The sequence below is a fragment of the Oncorhynchus mykiss genome, chromosome 8, assembly GCF_057628025.1.
Source record: "Oncorhynchus mykiss isolate SJ-2025 chromosome 8, ASM5762802v1, whole genome shotgun sequence".
NCBI lineage: Eukaryota > Metazoa > Chordata > Actinopteri > Salmoniformes > Salmonidae > Oncorhynchus > Oncorhynchus mykiss.
In genome coordinates, this window is record NC_143029.1 from 58567406 (window position 1) to 58591745 (window position 24340).

Genomic DNA, 24340 nt, shown 5'->3' on the forward strand with positions numbered 1-24340 from the left:
ATATTTCCATGAGCTTTCTTATATCTCCTAGACATAAGACAAACACTTCAAAACCTTGTTTCTTATGATGGCAAAAAATACAGATTTTTTTTGACTATTTATGAATGTGTTTCTCTTGGCTATAGTAGTAAAGGCCAAATTCGATATTTTTATACCTAAAGGGGTCCTACAATTCAAACTCAAATAGCTAAATGATCTATAGTATGAATGTATGAACTGTATTTGAAAGATGAGGAAATCTGTCCTTTCCACATTGGTTTTAGATTAGATCACTTCGTCTCTGAGCTCGGGGAGTAACAATTTACATAAAGAAACTGCATTACCCACAACGAATCACTCTCCTGCCATATCCCACAGCCTTTTAAACCTGGAACATGAACAGTGGAGATAGGAGTAACTGTAAACAGACTCTTTTTCAGTTTTACATACTAGCTCAGGTTCATTGTATTGTCAGTGGAGCGATACATAGAAGCATGGAAAATACATCTTGACAGCTTTTCGCTTTATAGGACCGCACAAGGAAGGTGATATTGGTGACCTCTGATCTATGAGCTAACATCAACAGACTACACTGACTAACATGGGTACTCTTCTGATCCTCCAGCGGTTAGATGGGTGATGTAACGGTAACCATAAGTATTGTAGTACAGAAAATGAACAGAGCTTAGTGTTTCCTCATCAAATATAATTTTAATGAAATAATACTCACATTTTTCAACGTAGATGGCAAAACAAGACATTTATTAAAATAATGCAAAATAACATTGAAAACAATTAATTGCCTTAAATTTTGAAGTACTGTAACAGTTCCAACCCCCATATACTGAACCATGTATGTCATCATAACAACGTCATACACATTTGATGATGAATAGGGTTTGACGCAGTCTCACAGTCAAGCCCAGAGAGAAGACTGAACAATGTAGTAAGTTAGCTTGACAGGCGCCCTCTTGACAAAAATCAATTAAAAAAAAATTGTATGTACATTTTCTTACAGCATTTACACACATCTTAAAGAAAAGCCAGTACCACAAAATCCAACTGTCAATAAGAACATTATGGACAACAAACTAAACAGATGCAAAAACCACGTAATGCTGAATGGTTTCATGATGCTGCCTGAATGTTATCGCCATAGTAATGCTGAGAGAGGGGTTAAGCTGGGGTTTCCCCAGGAAGGGGGCAGGGTCTGGGTCTGGAATGTACCAAACAAACTCTCCTGGTACCAAAGGGGTGAGGCAGGTTTGGACTGTACCATGCTTCCACAGTCCTTTTTTCAGGGGAGTTTTTTTCCACACACAAAGCTCAGATGCATCAGAGAGAATTATCAGACTAAAGACTGGTTACACACTGAAGCGCTGCATTCACACCCGTATGGCTTCCAGGCTTAGTGTTGTTCAGAACGTAAGGACATTAAGAAGACACACCTAAAAAGAGCTGGCATCATAATGCTGGTCTAAACAGAGAAAGCAAAACGATGAGAGAGCTGCGCTGCTCGAAGAGACGGCACTGAACGGCAGCCATCTTGAAAAAGGCTATTTTTTCCTAAACCTGCTGCTTTAGCTGGAGGCCGCATTGGCGGGTTGGGTGAAAGGAGTCATGCAGATTCAGAGGACAACAAACACTGAACGCGAAAGCGACCGCAAGAGCCATCCACGGGTGCCTTGCCAGATCAATACTTTGACATTCATAGAGATTCAGTGCGCAAGTGTCCAAAGACCTTCATTGCATCGGTAGTATATATATTTTTTAGTTTGTTTCTTCCCTCAGTTTTAGACATGAGATACTTTCTGCGACTCGCGTGCCTGTTTGATGCTGTACAGCCATTTGATGACGCGGGCGTTGCGTTCTACGGCCGAGATCCCGTAAGGCACGCGTTCGCTCGCATCTTCCTCCTCGTCCGTCATGTCCTCGTTGCTGTGCCGTGATTGGTCGCAGTCCGAGCTGATCATGCTGGCGCTGCGGAAGTTGAGTGAGATGATGTCGGAGTTGGCACGGGCGAAGCTCTCTACGCCCACACTCTCCAGCTCCTCGGGGTCCAGCCCACAGTAGTTAAAGAAGCGCTCCACGTCGGCGCCGGCTCGTGCGTAACGGTCGCTCAGGTCCGACTTGGAGCGATGCAGGGATGGCCGGCGGGCCACAGAGCTCCCCAGCTCTAGCTCCAACTGCTCAGCTGGAGCGGCAGAGGAGGGCAGCGTGGGGTTGGCTTCCCTCTCAGAGGCTTGGGGGGCGTTGTCGCAGAGAGGGGCAAGGACTTTGGGGCTGGGTTTGGGGGGTAAGGGAGGTGCGGAGCTGCTGCTACTTCGGGCCGCCCTTAGTGGCTTACCGTTGCATAGCCTGCGGATGTCGGAGGAGCTGTGGGAGGCGTGGAGGGGTGAACGATCGCCCTCACCCCGCTCCTCCAACAGGCGGCGGCTGAGGTTCAAGTTGCTCCCCTGGGCGTTGCCCCCATGTGGGCTCCGTCGGCCAGGTACAGGGGGAGGCACCTTAAGGGACTCGGAGAAGGAACGGAGGCTGGTGGGCTCAGAGCAGTCCGTTGTGGTGGGGATGGAGCGGTGGGGGGCCCAGCTCCTGGCCCCGGGCTTTAGAGTAGCGCTCTTAGTGTGGCCCTCAGAGGTCGAGCCGGAGCTGTTCAGGAGGTTCTTAAGGATCTCCAGGTTGAGGTTCTCCCGTTTGCTGGTGGTGGTGCATGTGTCTGACTTGGAGTTGTTGTTGGATGCCTTGAGGTCCACCCCACCACCACCGCCCCCATTCGCCCCTCTCTTAGCCACGGCAGGACAGACAGGCGGCCTGGCCAGCAGTGGGGGCTTAACAGGCTCCTGCTTGGCGTTGATGACCTCCTGGCTCTTGACGTACTTTGACTTGTCCGCCTCCAGCCGCTCCACAGCGCTCAGCCGCTTAGGGTTGGGCTCCACCTGGCGCCGGAAGTAGTCGGGCCCTTTGTTGAGTATGCGCAGGGGGACGGTGGAGGCAAAGGCCGCCCCGTGGCCGGGCTTGCTATCTGCCAGCGGCGTCAGGGTCTCGGTGGGCATGTCTGGGTGGCTCGGGGTGGCCGCCGTGGTGGCTGACGCGGGGGGTGGCTCTGCTGCTGCGCGTAGGGCAGCCTGCAGGCACGCACATGAAGCCAGGCGAGCGGAGAATGGGGGCCGTCTCCACTGGCCTTCAACAGCCAGGTCTCATCCCCACAGAGCATCAATCAGCCCCTACTGCTGCCCTGCTCCTACTGCCCCACAGCCTGCCTGCCCCAGGGTGGAGCGACAGAGAGAGAGAGAAACAAGAGGAGTGAGAGAGAGGGAGAGTGGGGAGAAGGGAGAGGCTGAGGGAGAGTGGGGAGAAGGGAGAGGCAGAGGGAGAGTGGAGAGGCAGGGAGAGTGGGGAGAAGTGAGAGAGAGGGAGAGTGGGGACAAGTGAGAGAGAGGGAGAGTGGGGAGAAGTGAGAGAGAGGGAGAGTGGGGAGAAGTGAGAGAGAGGGAGAGTGGGGAGAAGTGAGAGAGAGGGAGAGTGGGGAGCAGTGAGAGAGAGGGAGAGTGGGGAGCAGTGAGAGAGAGGGAGAGTGGGGAGCAGTGAGAGGCAGAGGGAGAGTGGGGAGCAGTGAGAGGCAGAGGGAGAGTGGGGAGCAGTGAGAGGCAGAGGGAGAGTGGGGAGAAGTGAGAGGCAGAGGGAGAGTGGGGAGAAGTGAGAGAGAGGGAGAGTGGGGAGAAGTGAGAGAGAGGGAGAGTGGGGAGAAGGGAGAGGCAGAGCGAGTGCAGGAGCAGTGGTCCGGATCAGTAGGCACCGGGGTGTAGGATTGTGGGAAGGAACAACCTCGTCTCACCTCCTTTGTTCGCCCACAACTGGAGGCAGCAGATCTGAAACAAAGAGAGACCAATCGCATTAGGGGATCAGGTGATATCACAGTCATAGCAACAACATGAAGAACATGCATGTACTTGACTGTTGAGGGGTACACACCTATAGGAACACATGCAGACGCAAACATGCACACACACACACGCAAACGCACACACACAAACACAGAGGGAAATATGCTCCTAGTCAAAAGGAGGAAGGCTGAGTAGAAAAGCATACAGTTAGCCATGTCTTTTCCCTGCATACTGCTCTAACATCGCAAGTGTTATGAAGAACCTCATTGTCTGTCAAAGTGAGGAGTGCGATTATTCCAGCTCTCCCTCAGATACACACGCACACGAGAAAGTGCTGACACAGCCGCCAGTGGTGTTTTTTTCCCCACCACAGAGCCAGAGAGAGAAAAGGGACTACGAGAGTGAGATCAGACACAGGAACAGAATGGCAAGAGAAAAGGAATGAGAGACAGAAGAGAGAGATCGAGAAAGTGCAGAGTGAAATATAGACCGAAGAACCTCAAGGATGTTGGGGGGGTGGGGGGATGATAAATAAAAGTAATTACAGTGGCATCAGGGACAGGGCCGTTTGTGTGCCGGCCAATGGACAGGGAAATTGCAGTGACAAAGCAGTTTTATGGACCCACTGTGTGTGTGTGTGTGTGTGCGCACGAGTGTGTGGTTGCGCTGCCTGCGACACGTCATACATTACTGAGGGGGAGGGAGGGAGGGAGTCTGGGGCGATGCGGGGCAGACGCCTGGACTGATTCAGTAAAACGTAAAACACATGGCTGGTGGTGGCCCTAATGTCTGGCTTACTAAAGAGTAGATTAATGAGTTCATTACAAAGGCGCAACCTGTACGTTTCACCCTGCCTGGGACTTGTTTGTAAACTGATGGTGTGATGGGGTCCTGGACCAGGGGGGGGGGGGGGCTTCGATTTACAGAGGCACCGTTTGACTATTCCCGTCTCAAAATCACTGAAATTGACAGTTTTTTTTTTACTGCATAAACTACAACATAATGTAATCGCAATCTGCAAACATGTGACTATCCCCACCCCAACATATCAGCAATTATTTTTTCATAGAAATGCCTGAATCCAATAGCTCTGATTTTACCCAGCCGAATCATTGTGATCATTCACGCTTTCTCATAATCAAATTAATCCAAACGGGATGGGGGTGGGACTATAGTCCCAGACTAGATATAGATCATCCAATACTCACTCCCAATTCCCCCCCCCCGCCGTGCGGTGTAGAAACACACCACTACAGCTTATATCCTGACCCGTCAACCACTCAAAGACCTGAAGTGAGCCCGCATCCCTCTATTTAGAAATATAAGTATATTGTTAGGGGCCTGGGGAGTCCCACAGCAATCTGCACAGACATATTTGCAAAACTCAATCCAGCAACGACACAGCTCCAGCCGAGACACGCCATTGGCCACGGGGTAACCGTAGGGACCCAATTTCATCATCTAACGGTAAGACACTCCAGGTAATAAACCGAATTAGGCAAGGCGGCCTGCCTTGCCCATAGGCCCATTGCCCCCACCTACATTTTTTTTCTATCAAATTCGGTTCAATGAAAGACATTTGTTTGGTTAGCCTTGGATACAGATTCAGGGGCCTCAAACCCGGCTATATGAAAACACATAGCAGGACGTCTGAATGAACAGAAACACTGCCAGGCTCAATTTCCTCAAGTCTTGACTATAGATAAGGTCATGGTTAGACCTTAGATCTACAGGACCCTGTAGATAGCCTGTATTATGATGTAAACACAAGAGAGGCATATTAAACTATGACCTATGAATGTTACGGGAGACAGAGGACCATGTAAAACAGCGGGACAACAGGCAACTGATCTCTCATTAGAAGGGGGTGGGTCGGTGGCAGGGCCCATACAATGAGGCTGCAATCTGCCACCACACTGTCTGCAGTCACACACACTACCCCATACTGTAATTAAGGAGCAGGAGGGGGTCAGAGCCAGCACTATACACAGTAATAACAGTGAATGAAGCCAGGCTCTCCTCTACCCAATATACCAAATGACTATGATCCTCCCCCTTGACTACTAGGCTAGTCTTAATAGGATCGGACCCTTTTAAAAAAAAAATTCCTCTAAAATGACATAACCAACTCTAACTGCCTGTAGCTCAGGACCTGAAGCAAGGATATACATATGCTTGATACCATTTTAAAGGAAACACTTTGAAGTTTGTAGAAATGTGAAATTAATGTAGGAGCATATAACACAGGTCTGGTAAAAGATAATACAAACCAAAAATATGCGTTTTCTATCTTTTTTTTTCATCTTTGGGAAAGAGAGAGAAAGGCCATAATATAATATTGCAGTTTTGGCGGAAATTAGATGTTGGCCACAAGATGGCAGCAGTGTGTGCAAAGTTTCAGATTGATCCAGTGAAGCGCTGCAATACAGGCCAATATTTTGTATCAAGTCTGTCCAAATGTGCTGAATTGGTCAATTGATACATTTTCAAGTACATAACTAAAGAGAACATACAAAAATGATATGGTAATACTACATTTACACACTCCCAGGAATGTCATACATGGATCATTAGCTTATACACTAACTTTCACACATCTAGATGGGGGGGTGTGGAGCCAGAGACAGCAGGGGTTCATACTGTAGAACCCAGTTCCTACATTTGAATATAAAAAATTATTTTATCAAACAAAACTATGCTACATTTTTATCTCTGGGACCCTCAGGATGACAAATCAGAGCAAGATTACTGAATGTAAGTTCATTCATTTACCTTCAGAGGTGAATGTATCAAACTAGTCGCCATGATACGTTTTTTGTTGTTGTGCACTCTCCTCAAACAATAACATGGTATTTTCACTGTAATAGCTACTGTAAATTGGACAGTGCAGTTTTTAACAATATTTGTATTTATTTATCCTTTATTTAACTAGGCAAGTCAGTTAAAAACAATTTTTTATTTACAATGACGGCCTAGGAACAGTTAACTGCCTTGTTCAGGGGCAGAACGACAGATTTTTACCTTGTCAGCTCGGGGATTCGATCTAGCAACCTTTCGGTTACTGGCCCAACGCTATAATTACTAGGCTACCTGCCGCCACAATGGAATAAGACATGTCTATGTCCTGGAAAGTTTGCTGTTACTTTCAATGTCATGCTAATCACATTAGCGCACGTTAGCTCAACCGTCCCGGGTATAGCGACAACAATCCCATAGAGGTTAACCTCTTACCCCTTACCAGCCTTTGGTGGGCTTTTGTCCCCTGACTGCCCTGCAACACTCTCCTTGTTTAGTGGGGGGGGGGGGCGAGTGAATTTGTGTTGTATGTACTGTACAGTATATGCATGATGTCATCACAGAGTTCAGTACCTTTTCTCCAGGCATTCAATCAGCATCTAGAGTCTAAAGAATAGAGAATGTATGATAATTGTTTTCAATCAGTTACCTACAGTCATGATTCCAGTAATCAAAGCGAAAGTACCTATATCAGATAAGTCCACACACAAATGTGACGCGTGCACACGAACCGCTCTCTCCCCCTCTTCCTATGTCTGAAGATACCGATTCCCCCTAATTAATACCACGTGCCCTGTCTTTCTCCCTAATAGGCCACCTCTATAACAGACCTATAATCTCCATAGATCGTATCATGACAGCGCAACACAGAGATGCATAGTGTCCTTTGACCAAAATGACCACATCCATAACAGCGGTATGCTCAGAATGTTCGACCCAACGGAATCCGTCATTCTCAGAACCGCATCAGCCTAACATTCCATTCTCCTCCTTGAAAATAAATGAAAGGCCAATAGAAAAACCCCACATAAAGCCAAGAGGTCAAATCCATTGCTGGTTCTGGGAGACAATCCTTTTCTCTTTTCACCCCTAGGCCCTAAACACATGACGGTCATACAAGAGGGTGTTACGTACTATGCAGTCAGGCATTATGGAATGACTGGACTTATATGGCTAGAGGCCCATGTTCAGTTAAATCATGTTATTGTTGTGACGAAGTGAGACGGAGTAAGACTTTCATCCAATATAGCTGCAGGACTAATGCATCAAGCACAGGGAAGTACTGAATGCAAAATCCTAACTCATTTCAAAGCAAGGGAGGCCTGGTGGCTGCAGACTACAACGGAAGTACACAATGTTACTACTAGGCTACTCAATTATACTCTAACGAGCTAAAGCACCTTCCTCAATCACTTTGGCTTGATAATAAAACGCACGGTCAGCTTTAAGGCGCAAGGGGTTAGACAAATGTTTTGCTGTCGCTAATTCTCAAGACTCAGATGTTTGCAAATCTGTTATGTTTTTAATAATAGAGGTTAATAGGTTTCTCTGCATTCTGATGGTTTTATACTGTTCAATTATATTTCAACAAAAAAGTATTTTTCAGCATTTTCATTAATGTTTGCATTTCCTGCACTAATTTGAGATGATTTTCACACGGCCAAGTAGGGCTGCACGATACTGGCAAACTATCTAAGCCTTATTTTTAACCAAATGTTGCAATTGCCACTGTTGGAATCATGGAAAAATAATGATTATTCTAATTCTATAGTTAGAATATAAGCGGTTACTTTGAATACAGTATTGTTTGACATGATAATGAATGAAAATGCCAGGGAGGACTTACTGTGACAGGGTAGTAACCAAAGTGTTGGTTAGTGTTTCCTTGCGGACCCTATAATCTTTGTCAATATTAAATGCTTTCTCTTAGCTACTCCATGTAGCTAACATATTCATGCATTCCCAATTCCTATTTGAATTAGAAGATACTGTTGCACAAACATGCTGATTTAGGCCTACACCGTTACTGGTATCAGGCTGTATAGCTAGCTACATTTGCTCTGACTCAGTACACTTATTTGATAGCTAGCTAGCTAGCTAGCTAGCTAGCATGACTTAGCTACAACTTGCTAAGAAGAGACAACCACCATACAACAATGTGTGTGCATTCATGTGTCTGTACCTTCGGGTGTGCATATAGTAAAATACGGCATACCGCCCAGCCCTACCCCCACATAATGACAGTCTCTGTGTTGAGTCATTCAACTGGTGGTTGAACGTTAATAGGGTTCAGAACCCTAACCATCTGTCAATGTCTTGTACACAAATCGGCAACAGACAGCGGAGATGGTGGGCCAAAATACGGGCCAGATTATTCATTAGTCATTTTAAAGTCATTTCAATTCACTTGAATGCAAAAGACACCCTGTGACCCAAAACATGTGTCCTTATTTCCCAAAAATGTTACAGATTTATGCAAGCCTTCCTTCAAGATACCGGGTTTTATTGAATATGTGCTGGCACTGCTTCACTGGACTCCTGACAGAGGTAAGACCCCATCTCCCATCACCTCTGTGTGTGGTTCTCGGGAACATGGTTCAATCCAGCTACAACTTCTCTGAAGTTCACATGCAGATGTTGTTACCACAGGAAACAGGACTGTCATTCCCAGGTTTCTCATCTCAGTGTGGTTAAGGGGGACTGTTTTTTTTAAAGGGGGAGGTTTGTTATTTCTTGGCTCCAGGCCCAGAAAGGTAATTTAGGAATGGGGGATGGGGGGGGGGGGGGGGTCTATGGTAGATTTTTGTGGGTAGAATAGAAAATTGCTTTATTTCCCCCAAAATATTGCAGTGACGGTTATGTCAATACTTTTCAATCTCAATACAAGACTTTGGATGATCTCTATCGCTCTGAGGAGATATTGACGGCAGCCAGGACATTGTGTCCTCGGTCAACAGACACTAAAATAGATCTGTAATAGATCTGTTGTTCTTGTACACTGCAGCTATCCCGTTACATCTTGGCCGTCCCCGCAGCGTAAATAAACGTTCAACCATCCAGTCTGAAAACTGTTTAGAATTTCAGTTAAATCTTACAACAGGGAAAAGACTCTTTCAGGCCTTCTGCTATTTTTAACAAATAGAGGAATCTCAGTCCGTTTAATTTGATGCTCGTTGGAAGAACGGAGCGAATGCTGGCTAAAAACGTTCCGCGAAATGTGCCAGCGTTTCCATTAAAGCATATTTGTGCTGATACGACTACTAGCAGTCCTATGTTACTTATTTTGGATGTTGAGATAATCGATGCTGACGGTACAAAAGGAGGTAAAGCTATGAATGAATCATCTGTGGTCCGAGGCAAACAGATGTAAAAGGGTAGACAGACAGGGTTTCCTAGAGAGACAGAGAGACAAATACACACGCACCACAGTCTCTATGGGAATAACACATAACGCTCACACACCCACACCACACGCGGTGACCCACTTTAAACTGAGTCTCATGTGGCATAGTAGTGAGACTATCGTCCACAATACTGTGTACTACACCAAGTTGATGGATAACATTGTCACTCCTAGTCCCACAGGGTGTTGAGGCTTGGTCCCACTTTAAAACTAACTTACAAAGGCTTTATATAGCATGCATAAAGTCAACAAGACCTTGATTAGAGTTATCAGCAGTGTTAGTGGTGGGCTACACTCTTAGCACCTTTATTTCTATCTAGAACCAAAAAGGGTTCTTTGGCTGTCCCAATAGGAGAACCCTTTGAAGAACCCTTTTTGGTTCCACGTAGAACCCTTTCCACAGAGGGTCCTACATGGAAGAACCCCTTTGGAACCCTTTTTTCTAGGAGTGTAAAACCAAAGCCTACACACCCTGTAGGTATCCAGTATCAGGCCATAGGACTTTTTAATACGTGTACTGTTTGTGTGTAGTGGGGTTATGTGTACTTACACCCTGGGTGATTTGACGACCCTCTCTATCCTAAATGAATTCTGACCATCTCTCCCTCTCCTCTCTACTTCTTGCACGCACAAACCTCCCCCTCCACACACACACACACACACACGCTAGGTGAATGTGATCCCACCATCAGCAGGCCTAACAGCTACTGACAGATATTGCTAATGGGATGGCAGGGGAAGAGGCTGTTTTGGGACAGTTTGTTCAGCACAGACACTTCTTTACAACGCTGCATGCTGCCAGCACATCACCTTTGACAGCTTTATTCACGCCAGCAGTAATGTTAATTTACTCAAACTGGTCTGGGTGAATGCAGAGACTAGTCGGTGTAAGACTAATGGAATCAAACAGTGCATTGCTTAAACTTTACTGCCCCCGTTGGCTAATTCTGCATTTGTTATGGCGGACCACTCTTCTGGAAAAGCATTGAGAGATATCGTATTCTGTCACTCACCACGTTGTAAGAGCGTGTAATGGAGTCGATAGCCTAGATAGTCCATTGCTTATCCATACTGATTTTAAGCCATAAAGACAGACTAATTTGAACACAATTATTTTATATTTTATTTAACTAGGCAAGTCAGTTAAGAACAAATTCTTATTTACAATGACGGCCTACCAAAAGAGAAAAGGCCTCCTGCGGGGACGGGGGCTGGGATTTAAAAATAAATTATAATATAGGACAAAACACACATCACGACAAGAGAGACACCACAACACTACATAAAGAGAGACCTAAGACAACAACATAGCATGGCAGCAACATGGCAGCAGCACAAACATGGTACAAACATTATTGGGCACTGACAACAGCAAAAGGGCAAGGAGGTGACGACAACAATACACAACGTGAAGCAGCCACAACTGTCAGTAAGGGTGTCTACGCAAGTCCCATTCCAATATCATCAAGATGAGCGGACATGCTAGGTCTTCTACTGCATGAATACACCCTCTAAGACACACTAATTAACAATGTTTCATAGCTGCTGTACACCGCATAGCCTAATCAGCACTAGGAAGCAGACTGCACTGTAGATAGGCTATATAGTAATATAGGCCTAGCCCTAACAAGCCTACCAAATCACAAAAGGTAGTCTTATATTGTGTCTGCCCTACACAAAGATAATTTTGTAATTGATAGATCTGGTCCAATAGATGGACTAAGATGAAGTAGTCTAATTTGAGGGAGGCTGGTGCAGCTGCATACCAGCAGGGGCTGGCAGGCCGGCTGGCTAGACTCAGTTGAATCAGGTGTGTAGGCATGGGTGGACACGGAGATGATGATGGGGCTCACCTGTTCAGAGCTCAGGTGTTGGCAGACTCTGGTCCATTGGGCAACTCTGAGTCCCCCTTGTCCTCCAACCGCTGCAGGTTGTCAGCAGGGGAAACAGCTGTGATAACACATACGTCTGGTTAGATCAGGAAACACTCTTAGGTGACACATAGGCTATATTGTACTAGAGGAATACTCTAGCTCTAAACAGCAAGAAGTAGAATAGTTTTTAATTTAGGCTACTCAACAGATGGTGTGGGACATGGACTCATGTCATTAGACCATGAGGTCTGAAAAATCAAATCGGACAAACTGAGTAAACTAACACTAACGAAATCCAAGAAACTGATAGGTCTATGGGTACAACCAAAGACGATATGAAGAGCGGAAGAAACTGCTTCTCCAATAGAAATCCCTGGTCACGCTGGTAGGTGCTGTCATGGTGACGATGGCTAGCTGCGTTCATCCGCAGAAACATGCCATCGGGTCTAACGGTCGTCTCGTGCCAACCTGCGCATGTGTAGGTGGTCAAATCAAAGCCACTCGTTCGATATAACGTTGTTTTTGACGAAAATGAAAACGTGTCAGTTTGTCACTTCCAAGAGGTTGGAGTAATAACATGTTCAACTACTTAAGACATTGGCTGGAATCTAGGTTGAGAAAATGAACAACTAAAGGAACGTTTCACTTCTCTCATTGACTTCCCTAACCTGGTCTGTTTTGGTCTGCTTCGCAAGCGTTCCCGGAAGTCTTGCGAAGTTGCACCTCTGGGTTTAGAAACTCTGTGATATACAACTACTGTGTCTTCATTATCGCAACTCAGTCTAGTCAGGTTCAGTGACATAGTCCATCAACCACTCTCCTAGATGCAGATGCTCTCGCTGTGTGAGTAGCACTTGTGCAGACCGATCAGACACTAGCGCTGCGAGCTGTCTAGATGCAGGGAACACAGAGATACATCAAACTCCAAAAGGAAGACGAAAAGCTCCACTCTCTCACCAGAGGCATTTCAGAAATCAAGTTAGACAACACATTTCACAGGGAATGTTGTGGATAGGTGCTATGGCTTGCGTGTGACATTCTAAAAGCCTGTCACATTTCAAAGCTGAGTGATAGGCCTCAATCACAGGTCTATAAAAAGAGAGATTATTTATCTGAAATCACAATGGTTCTGCACTGCAGAAAAAACAGGGGAACTAGTGTGCTGGGCTGTAGGGAAAAAAGAGTGGGCTAGCACCATGCAAGGAGGCCCTCGAGGACTTCAGTTGCATACCCCGCTGGAAGAGAGGAGACATAGCCTGTGAAAGAGTACACTGTGTACTTAGTGCTCTACTCTTGAGAATCTACATCTGGAACATTGAGTGAAACAGTCACAGCGTAGTTATGTTTATTAGGATCCCCATTAGCTACTGCACAGCCACTCTTCCTGGGGTCCACATGAAACGTACAAATACATGAACAGAGTACAGAACAGTTATAGACAAGAAAAACAAATAAGAGATATCTATTGAAAAGGCGCCAAGAGACGACAAAAATACTACAAACAATCGTATATAAATATTCATATTCTTATATACAGTGCAGTTAAATTAGATCTTTCGAAAGATGAGAGGCGCTCTGATACAATATGTTTATCTGTTTTTTAAAGCTAAACTTGCTTTTTGCCTGAGTTACCTCTGGCTTCAGTCTGGTTTTAGACCCCATCAAAGCACTGAGACGGCACTTGTGAAGGTGGTAAATGACATTTTAATGGCATCGGACCGAGGCTCTGCATCTGTCCTCGTGCTCCTAGACCTTAGTGCTGCTTTTGATACCATCGATCACCACATTCTTTTGGAGAGATTGGAAACCCAAATTGGTCTACACGGACAAGTTCTGGCCTGGTTTAGATCTTATCTGTCGGAAAGATATCAGTTTGTCTCTGTGAATGGTTTGTCCTCTGACAAATCAACTGTAAATTTCGGTGTTCCTCAAGGTTCCGTTTTAGGACCACTATTGTTTTCACTATATATTTTACCTCTTGGGGATGTTATTTGAAAACATAATGTTAACTTTCACTGCTATGCGGATGACACGCAGCTGTACATTTCAATGAAACATGGTGAAGCCCCAAAATTGTCCTTGCTAGAAGCATGTGTTTCAGACATAAGGAAGTGGATGGCTGCAAACTTTCTACTTTTAAACTCGGACAAAACAGAGATGCTTGTTCTAGGTCCCAAGAAACAAAGATATCTTCTGTTGAATCTGACAATTAATCTTAATGGTTGTACAGTCGTCTCAAATAAAACTGAAGGACCTCGGCGTTACTCTGGACCCTGATCTCTCTTTTGAAGAACATATCAAGACCATTTCAAGGACAGCTTTTTTCCATCTACGTAACATTGCAAAAATCAGACACTTTCTGTCCAAAAATGATGCAGAAAAATTAATCCATGCTTTTGTCACTTCTAGGTTAGACTACTGCAATGCTCTACTTTCCGGCTACCCGGATAAAGCACTAAATAAACTTCGGTTAGTGCTAAATACGGCTGCTAGAATCCTGACTAGAACCAAAAAATTGGATCATATTACTCCAGTGCTAGCCTCTCTACACTAGCTTCCTGTCAAAGCAAGGGCTGATTTAAAGGTTTTACTGCTAACCTACAAAGCATTACATGGGCTTGCTCCTACCTATCTCTCTGATTTGGTCCTGCCGTACATACCTACACGTACGCTACGGTCACAAGACGCAGGCCTCCTAATTGTCCCTAGAATTTCTAAGCAAACAGCTGGAGGCAGGGCTTTCTCCTATAGAGCTCCATTTTTATGGAATGGTCTGCCTACCCATGTGAGAGACGCAAACTCGGTCTCAACCTTTAAGTCTTTACTGAAGACTCATCTCTTCAGTGGGTCATATGATTGAGTGTAGTCTGGCCCAGGAGTGGGAAGGTGAACGGAAAGGCTCTGGAGCAACGAACCGCCCTTGCGGTCTCTGCCTGGCCGGTTCCCCTCTTTCCACTGGGATTCTCTGCCTCTAACCCTATTACAGGGGCTGAGTCACTGGCTTACTGGGGCTCTCTCATGCCGTCCCTGGAAGGGGTGTGTCACCTGAGTGGGTTGATTCACTGATATGGTAATCCTGTCTGGGTTGGTGCCCCCCCTTGGGTTGTGCCATGGCGGAGATCTTTGTGGGCTATACTCAGCCTTGTCTCAGGATGGTAAGTTGGTGGTTGAAGATATCCCTCTAGTGGTGTGGGGGCTGTGCTTTGGCAAAGTGGGTGGGGTTATATCCTTCCTGTTTGGCCCTGTCTGGGGGTGTCCTCGGATGGGGCCACAGTGTCTCCTGACCCCTCCTGTCTCAGCCTCCAGTATTTATGCTGCAGTAGTTTATGTGTCGGGGGGCTGGGGTCAGTTTGTTATATCTGGAGTACTTCTCCTGTCCTATTCGGTGTCCTGTGTGAATCTAAGTGTGCGTTCTCCAATTCTCTCCTTCTCTCTTTCTTTCTCTCTCTCGGAGGACCTGAGCCCTAGGACCATGCCCCAGGACTACCTGACATGATGACTCCTTGCTGTCCCCAGTCCACCTGGCCGTGCTGCTGCTCCAGTTTCAACTGACCTGAGCCCTAGGACCACGCCCCAGGACTGCCTGACATGATGACTCCTTGCTGTCCCCAGTCCACCTGGCCGTGCTGCTGCTCCAGTTTCAACTGTTCTGCCCTATTATTATTCGACCATGCTGGTCATTTATGAACATTTGAACATCTTGGCCATGTTCTGTTATAATCTCCACCCGGCACAGCCAGAAGAGGACTGGCCACCCCACATAGCCTGGTTCCTCTCTAGGTTTCTTCCTAGGTTTTGGCCTTTCTAGGGAGTTTTTCCTAGCCACCGTGCTTCTACACCTGCATTGCTTGCTGTTTGGAGTTTTAGGCTGGGTTTCTGTACAGCACTTTGAGATATCAGCTGATGTACGAAGGGCTATATAAATACATTTGATTTGATTTGGTGGCAGAGCATTCCATGATGACATGGCTCTATACATTAAGTGTACAAAACATTAAGAACACCTGCTCTTTCCACAACAGACTGACAAGGTGAAAGCTATGATCCCTTATTGATGTCACCTGTTAAATCCATCAGTATAGATGAAGGGGAGGAGATGATTTTTAAGCCTTGAGACAACTGAGACATGGATTGCGTGTGTCTCAATCAGAGGGTGAATGGGCAAGAGAAAAGATTTAAGTGCCTTTGAACGGGGTATGGTAGTAGGTGCCAGGCGCACCGGTTTGAGTGTGTCAAGAACTGCAATGCTGGAGATTGTTGTTATTTTTTTGTATTTTACCCCCTTTTTCAATCTTGTCTCATCGCTGCAACTCCCCAAAGGACATCCAGGTAACTTCACACAACTGTGGGAAGCATTGGAGTCAACATGGGCCACCAACATGGGGCCAGCATGGGTGCAACTCAATATTAGGATGGGGGCAACTTGATATACTCAGTGTATATACACATACAGAATACAATGCATTCGGAAAGTAATCAGACCCCTTGACCCTTCCATATTTTGTTACATTATACTTATTCTAAAATGTATTAAATAAAAAATGTTCCTCATCAATCTACACACAATACCCCATAATGACAAACCCAAAACAGGTTTTTAGAAATTTTAGCAAATGTATAAAGAAATAGGTACCTTATTTACATAACTATTCAGACTCAAAATTGAGCTCAGGTGCATCCTGTTTCCATAGATCACTCTTGAGATGTTTCTACAACTTGATTGGAGTCCACCTGTGGTAAATTCAATTCAATTGATTGGACATGATTAGACAGGAAAGCCACACACCAGTCTATATAAGGTCTCACAGTTGACAGTGCATGTCAGAGCAAAAACCAAGACATTGGGTCGAAGGGATTGTCTGTAGAGCTCCAAGACAGAATTGTGTTGAGGCACAGATCTGGGGAAGGGTGCCAAAACAATTCTGCAGCATTGAAGGTCCCCAAGAACACAGTGGTGTTCATCCTTCTCGGAAGCAGTTTGGAACCACCAAAACTCTTCCTAGAGCTGGCCGCCAGGCCAAACTGAGCAATCGGGGGAGAAGAACCTTGGTCAGGGAGGTGACCAAGAACCTGATGATCACTCTGACAGAGCTCCAGAGTTCCTCTATGGAAATAGGAGAGTATTCCAGAAGTACAACCACCGCTGCAGCATTCCACCAATCAGGCGTTTATGGTAGAGTGGCCAGATGGAAGACATTCCTCAGTAAAAAGGCATATGACAGCCTGTTTGGGGTTTGCCAAAAGGCACCTAAGACAATGAGAAACAAGATGAACTCTTTGGCCTGAATGCCAAGCGTCACGTCTTGGCATTCGGCCAGAGCCCGGACTTGAACCCCATCAAACATCTCTGGAGAGACCTGAAAATAGCTGTGCAGCGACTCTCCCCATCCAACCTGACAGAGCTTGAGAGGATCTGCAGAGAAGAATGGGAGACATTCCACAATAACAGGTGTGCCAAGCTTGTAGCGTCATACCCAAAAACACTCAAGGTTGTAATCGCTGCCAAAGGTGCTTCTACAAAATACTGAGTAAAGGGTTTGAATACTTACATTTATATACATTTGCAACATTTAAAAAAAACAGTTTTTGCTTTGCCATTATGGGGTATTGTGTAGATGGATTAAATTGTTTTTTCATCAATCTTAGAATAAGGCTGTAACGTAACAAAATGTGGAAAAAGTCTAGAGGTCTGAATACTTTCCGAATGCACTGTATATACAGTACCAGTCAAAAGTTTGGACACACTTACTCATTCCAGGATTTTTCTTTATTTGGACTATTTTCTACATTGTAGAATAATAGTGAAAACATCAAAACTATGAAATAACACATGGAATCATGTAATAACCAAAAAAGTGTTAAACAAAAACCAAATATATTTCAGATTCTTCAAAGTAGCCACCCTTTGCCTTGATGACAGCTTTGCGCACACTTTGCCTTCTCTCAACCAGCTTCACCTGGAATGCTTTTCCAACAGTCTTAAATGAGTTCCCACATATCCTGAGCACTTGTTGGATGCTTTTCCTTTACTCTGCTGTCCAACTCATCCCAAACCATCTCAATTGGGTTGAGGTCAGGTGATTGTGGAGGCCAGGTCATCTGATGCAGCACTCCATCACTCTCCATCTTGGTCAAATAGCCCTTACACAGCCTAGAGGTGTGTTGGGTCATTGTCCTTTTGAAATACAAATGATAGTCCCACTAAGCGCAAACCACATGGGATGGCGTATCGCTGCAGAGTGCTGTGGTAGCCATCAAGGTTAAGTGTGCCTTGAATTCTACATAAATCACTGACAGTGTCACCAGCAAAGCACCCCACACCATCACACCTCCTCCATGCTTCACGGTAGGAACCAGACACGCAGAGATCAAACTTTGTGAAATGACGTAGTTGATGTATTCACTATTATTCTACAATGTATAAAATAGTACAAATAAAGAAAAACCCTTGAAAGAGTAGGTGTCCAAACCTTTGACTGGTACTGTATGTTAGAACTTATTTTGAAGTTGGTATTTGCAATTCAAAAATATATGTAATATTTTACAATGGTATATTCTAATTAAGCAATAAGGCACGAGGGGGTGGAGCTAGTATTGCTGACAGAGCAATACACTGATCCCCCACTGAGTCAAGAAGCAGGGATACCACGGCTACCATGGCTAAGTGCTGTATTCAGGCACTCCGCGTTGCGTCGTGCTAAAGAACAGCCCTTTACCGTGGTATATTGGCCATATACCACAAACCCCAGAGGTGCCTTATTGCTATTATAAACTGGTTACCAACACAACTAGAGCAGTAAAAATACATGTTTTGTCATACCCATGGTATACAGTCTCTGATATACCACAGCTGTCAGCCAATCAGCATTCAGGGCTCGAACCACCTAGTTTATAATTAAGCATAACTTATTTTACTTTAGTTTCACATGGAGGACTTTTGAGAGAATGCAATTAAATCAAGAGAGTAAAATAGCGGTATGGGCTATTTTCTTGACAAATAAGCCTAATAAGAAATACTTTTTCAATTTTGATGCAAATAAGTAGGCTAAAGCTTTTTCAAATCTGTTCTCTAAATTTTGTAACAGTATGGTTATATAGCCTCATATCTGTTCTTCTTCCCTCATAAGAAACAGCAGATTATCTCACACACTGCAAAGAGCACAGCCTCCACACAATTTGCCTCAGCATCCCACGATGCAGCAGTGTAGGCAGGGCTATTTATAAACAGGGTTCCTGGCAGACGCCCCCACACACGCACACACACGCTGCATCACCTTGAGTCGCTAACCCACCTGACTACATCTCATCTCACCCCACCTCATCCCCATCCCTAACATCTCACAGAATGCTGTGTGTGTCGGTGGTGTTAATTATGGCACAGGAGGAAAACAGAGAGGAGAGTAGCACTCCCCTCTCCTTCTTGACCCCACCTCCACAAAAAGTCCCGGACAGTGGGAGTCATGGGAGAAATAAGGTGGCTGAATAATGTCCTTGATGTAGAAAAGTAGGTCCGGGATCTGTATCCCCAAACATTATTGAAAGACCATGACTTTTAGCAGTGGGGATAATGAAACTGGCCCTAGGACTCACCCTTGGGGCACTCCATCTGATAGGTTATTGCTTAACTTTAGCTACTTTGACTCTCTGCTGTTTTGCTACACACAACAGTAAGCCTAGTTGTCGGAGGGTCTGCCATTCAGGTGGTTAGGCCTACACTGACCCTTCCCTAACCAGCAGGCCTCTGTGATCGCTAAATCTAGGCTAAATCTTTTTTTATTTATTTTTTATTTCACCTTTATTTAACCAGGTAGGCTAGTTGAGAACAAGTTCTCATTTGCAACTGCGACCTGGCCAAGATAAAGCATAGCAGTGTGAACAGACAACACAGAGTTACACATGGAGTAAACAATTAACAAGTCAATAACACAATAGAAAAAAAAGGGGGAGTCTATATACAATGTGTGCAAAAGGCATGAGGAGGTAGGCGAATAATTAACATTTTGCAGATTAACACTGGAGTGATAAATGATCAGATGGTCATGTACAGGTAGAGATATTGGTGTGCAAAAGAGCAGAAAAGTAAATAAATAAAAACAGTATGGGAATGAGGTAGGTGAAAATGGGTGGGCTATTTACCAATAGACTATGTACAGCTGCAGCGATCGGTTAGCTGCTCAGATAGCTGATGTTTGAAGTTGGTGAGGGAGATAAAAGTCTCCAACTTCAGCGATTTTTGCAGTTCGTTCCAGTCACAGGCAGCAGAGTACTGAAACGAAAGGCGGCCAAATGAGGTGTTGGCTTTAGGGATGATCAGTGAGATACACCTGCTGGAGCGAGTGCTACGGATGGGTGTTGCCATCGTGACCAGTGAACTGAGATAAGGCGGAGCTTTACCTAGCAAGGACTTGTAGATGACCTGGAGCCAGTGGTCTGGCGACGAATATGTAGCGAGGGCCAGCCGACTAGAGCATACAAGTCGCAGTGGTGGGTGGTATAAGGTGCTTTAGTGACAAAACGGATGGCACTGTGATAGACTGCATCCAGTTTGCTGAGTAGAGTGTTGGAAGCCATTTTGTAGATGACATCGCCGAAGTCGAGGATCGGTAGGATAGTCAGTTTTACTAGGGTAAGCTTGGCGGCGTGAGTGAAGGAGGCTTTGTTGCGGAATAGAAAGCCGACTCTTGATTTGATTTTCGATTGGAGATGTTTGATATGAGTCTGGAAGGAGAGTTTGCAGTCTAGCCAGACACCTAGGTACTTATAGATGTCCACATATTCGAGGTCGGAACCATCCAGGGTGGTGATGCTAGTTGTGCAGGCAGCGATCGGTTCAAAAGCATGCATTTGGTTTTACTAGCGTTTAAGAGCAGTTGGAGGCCGCGGAAGGAGTGTTGTATGGCATTGAAGCTCGTTTGGAGGTTAGATAGCACAGTTTCCAATGACGGGCCGAAGGTATATAGAATGGTGTCGTCTGCGTAGAGGTGGATCAGGGAATCGCCCGCAGCAAGAGCAACATCATTGATATATACAGAGAAAATAGTCGGCCCGAGAATTGAACCCTGTGGCACCCCCATAGAGACTGCCAGAGGACCGGACAGCATGCCCTCCGATTTGACACACTGAACTCTGTCTGCAAAGTAATTGGTGAACCAGGCAAGGCAGTCATCCGAAAAACCGAGGCTATTGAGTCTGCCGATAAGAATTTGGTGATTGACAGAGTCGAAAGCCTTGGCAAGGTCGATGAAGACGGCTGCACAGTACTGTCTTTTATCGATGGCGGTTATGATATCGTTTAGTACCTTGAGTGTGGCTGAGGTGCACCCGTGACCGGCTCGGAAACCAGATTGCACAGCGGAGAAGGTACGGTGGGATTCAAGATGGTCAGTGATCTGTTTGTTGACTTGGCTTTCGAAGACCTTAGATAGGCAGGGCAGGATGGATATAGGTCTGTAACAGTTTGGGTCCAGGGTGTCTCCCCCTTTGAAGAGGGGGATGATTGCGGCAGCTTTCCAATCCTTGGGGATCTCAGACGATATGAAAGAGAGGTTGAACAGGCTGGTAATAGGGGTTGCGACAATGGCGGCGGATAGTTTCAGAAATAGAGGGTCCAGATTGTCAAGCCCAGCTGATTTGTACGGGTCCAGGTTTTGCAAATCTAATCTTGGCCGTAATGATTTTTCAGTGTACAATTAGACAATGTAGGCTAAAGGTTACTGTGACTTAAGACTGTTTAGAACCGAGCAAGGCAGTGATCCTTTTGGAAATTCAAGTTTTTTGGTTTCACCGTAGCACCTGCTTCAACTATTCATGGTCTTGACAGAACTGGTTCAAAACCCCAACTAGTTGAGTCAGGTGTTTAGTGTTCTGGAACAAAGGAGGTTGCACTACATGCACCGTATGGCTCCCCAGAATGGTTGGCTTCCTCTGTTCCCTGTTCTAAACTCTAAAAAAGGTAGAAGATATTAGGCCTACCTGATCAAATCCTAACCAAACGCAGAACTAACTTCGATCAGTAGCATTCTACTCTGTTCATAACAGCTTTCCTTGTCACAGTTAAATCCATGCTGTTCTTAGCAGCGATAGTCACAGTTGGGATACATTATCTATCTGTTTGTTTACTAACACCAGCAGATGCAGAAAGGTGGGCGTGTTTGAAAATCCCTTCTTGACTCAGTGGGCGATCAGTGTATTGCTCTGTCAGCGATACCAGCTTATGGTACAGATACCAGTTTACGGTTGACAGGAAAGCCTTCCCTTGCCATAGATAGAACACTGTCTCAGATGAAAGCAAATGCATCCCAAATGCAAGAGAACTCGGCTGGCTAAAAGGAGAACTTCCAACCAGCCTCAGTGTCTAACAGTGGAAAAATGTCATCCTCATCACCAGTGAGTGACAAACTTAGAGAATTTGGGGTCTTTTTCTTCTTCTGCAGAACCTTGCTGCTTGCCTGGTAGCTAGCTGCCTGTTGGCCTCAGTGTAGAGTGGAAAAACACTGTAGCTCTGTAGCAGTGAAAACACTGAAGCAAGGAAGGAACATCTGGGATGATGCTCCTTTGGCCAACAGCGCTAGGCCTAGCTAGCTACAGTACTTCAGGGTTTGGCAGCAGAGGGTGTGAACTGTGAGAAAGGAATGAGGGCTGCTTAGGATCTCCGAGGGAATGTTAAATCACAACTACTTTTTAAGGTGTTTAGACGAAGAGGCAAACAGATACGGTTTTTGGGCTGATGGATGACACTGAACAATTTATCCCTGAATCCTGTGTTTTGACCAGTTTGAGTACGATAGTGGTTGGATTTGATAGATTGCTCTTTTTCATGGTTTTGATCAAAGGGGAGAATGTCTTGTTTTAAAAACGTGGAAAATAGAGTTTGAATCGGCACCAAATCTCCAGTCATTAATATTGTTTTGAATTAGTGCTGTTTGAGGTTGATTCAGTTAAAAGCAATTTACCAAGGTTTTTGATTTCAATAAAATACATTATGAAATATGACCTTGCAATTATTACAAAGCCAAATATTGTCTAACACAGAAGAAAACAAAAGCCCCATGATGGTAGTGACTGCTCATTACTGTGTGCTTATCACCTATTAACCATCATTTATTCACATTATTTGAATACAATATTTCAGTTGTGTATATTCCTTTAATTATTTAATGACTTAATTTCATTTCTTAAAGTCATCATCTCATCTCTGCTAGCTAGCAGCTGCATGTACTGCAGAGCTGCCTGACTAAATCACTATTTCAGTGGTTCTTCAAAGTTGATAAGGCATACTTTTAAGCCTGCTGAATAACAAAAATCAATCAATTAGATGTATTGTCGGGTAGAGATACCTAAGCAACTGCTCTCTATCCATCGTGTCTATCACGCTTGCTCTCCTGGTCTGTCTGCAGGCTCCACACAGGCTTGCCCGGGCACGAACCGATGAGAACAGGCTGTAGGCTGTAGGCGCAACGGATTCTGGTCATTGTAGTTATTCAATGTTTTCTGCCCGAAAAGCTGAAATATGTAACTTTTTGGGAGACCCGACCAAATCCACATAGAAATGCGAGTTATAGATTTGTCACTCTCATTAAGAGCAAGTCTAAAAACAATTAGATGTGTTCTATGTGCACTATTTCTATGCTTCCCGTGATGTTTAGTTTTTGCGTATTTTACTTTTAGTTTTGTAGACAAGCTTCAAACAGTTGAAAATACAATGTTTTTGGTTATGGAAAATATATTTCACAGCGGTTTAGATGGTACAACTTTTAGTCTGACTCAGGAGGCATGCAAACCATTCACCTCTTCCGAGTATATTGCTCGCTAATATTCAATCCCAATAAGGTAGACGAGCTCAGGACGACGATCTCCTTCCAGAGACCCAGGGACTGTAACATACTTGGTTTCACGGAATCATGGCTTTCTCCGGATATACTGTCCCCATTCATATAGCCAGCTGGGTCTTCATTACATTGTGCAGACAGGAACAAAGAACTCTCTGGGAAAAAGAAAGCCGGAGGTGTGATTGTGACTCATGGTGTGATTATGATAACAGTACAGGAACTCTAGTCCGTTTGTTCACCCGACCTACAATACCTAATCAAATGCCGACCGCATTAACCTACAGAGAGAATACTCTTAGGTCATCATCACAGCAGTGTATATTCCCCCTGAAGCTGATCCCATGACGGCTCTCAAGGAACTACACTGGACTTTATGCAAACTGGAAACCGCAAATCCTGAGTCCGCATTTATTGTAGCTGGGGACTTTAATAAAGCAAATCTGAGGAAAACGCAAAAAAAAAAAAAAACTCTACTATGCTGATACTAAACACAGAGGGTTGGTCACTGTCACTAGCCGGCTACCACCCAGTTACTCAACCCTGCACCTTAGAGGCTTCTGCCTATGTACATAGACA

At 45.0% G+C, this 24340-nt stretch overlaps 1 protein-coding gene across 8 annotated transcripts in view; it reads right to left on the reverse strand.

The window, feature by feature from the left end:
• Nucleotides 1–670: 670 nt before the first annotated feature.
• The window catches only part of LOC110530203 (protein FAM110B), a 49649-nt gene continuing 25979 nt past the window's right edge, over nucleotides 671–24340 (reverse strand). For 3 of the 8 annotated variants that reach the window (XM_036985757.2, XM_090182106.1, XM_090182107.1), the window contains 3 exons: nucleotides 11916–12012; nucleotides 3815–3848; nucleotides 671–3239 (listed from right to left, as the gene is read on the reverse strand). In XM_036985757.2, coding sequence (XP_036841652.2) covers nucleotides 1773–3032 — 1260 coding nt within the window. In that variant the 5' untranslated portion in view covers nucleotides 3033–3239; nucleotides 3815–3848; nucleotides 11916–12012 and the 3' untranslated portion in view covers nucleotides 671–1772. Of the gene's footprint in view, nucleotides 3849–4068; nucleotides 4109–11915; nucleotides 12013–24340 lie in introns of those variants that run through there. The other 5 variants (XM_036985756.2, XM_036985759.2, XM_090182108.1 and 2 more) reach the window with 5 other exon arrangements.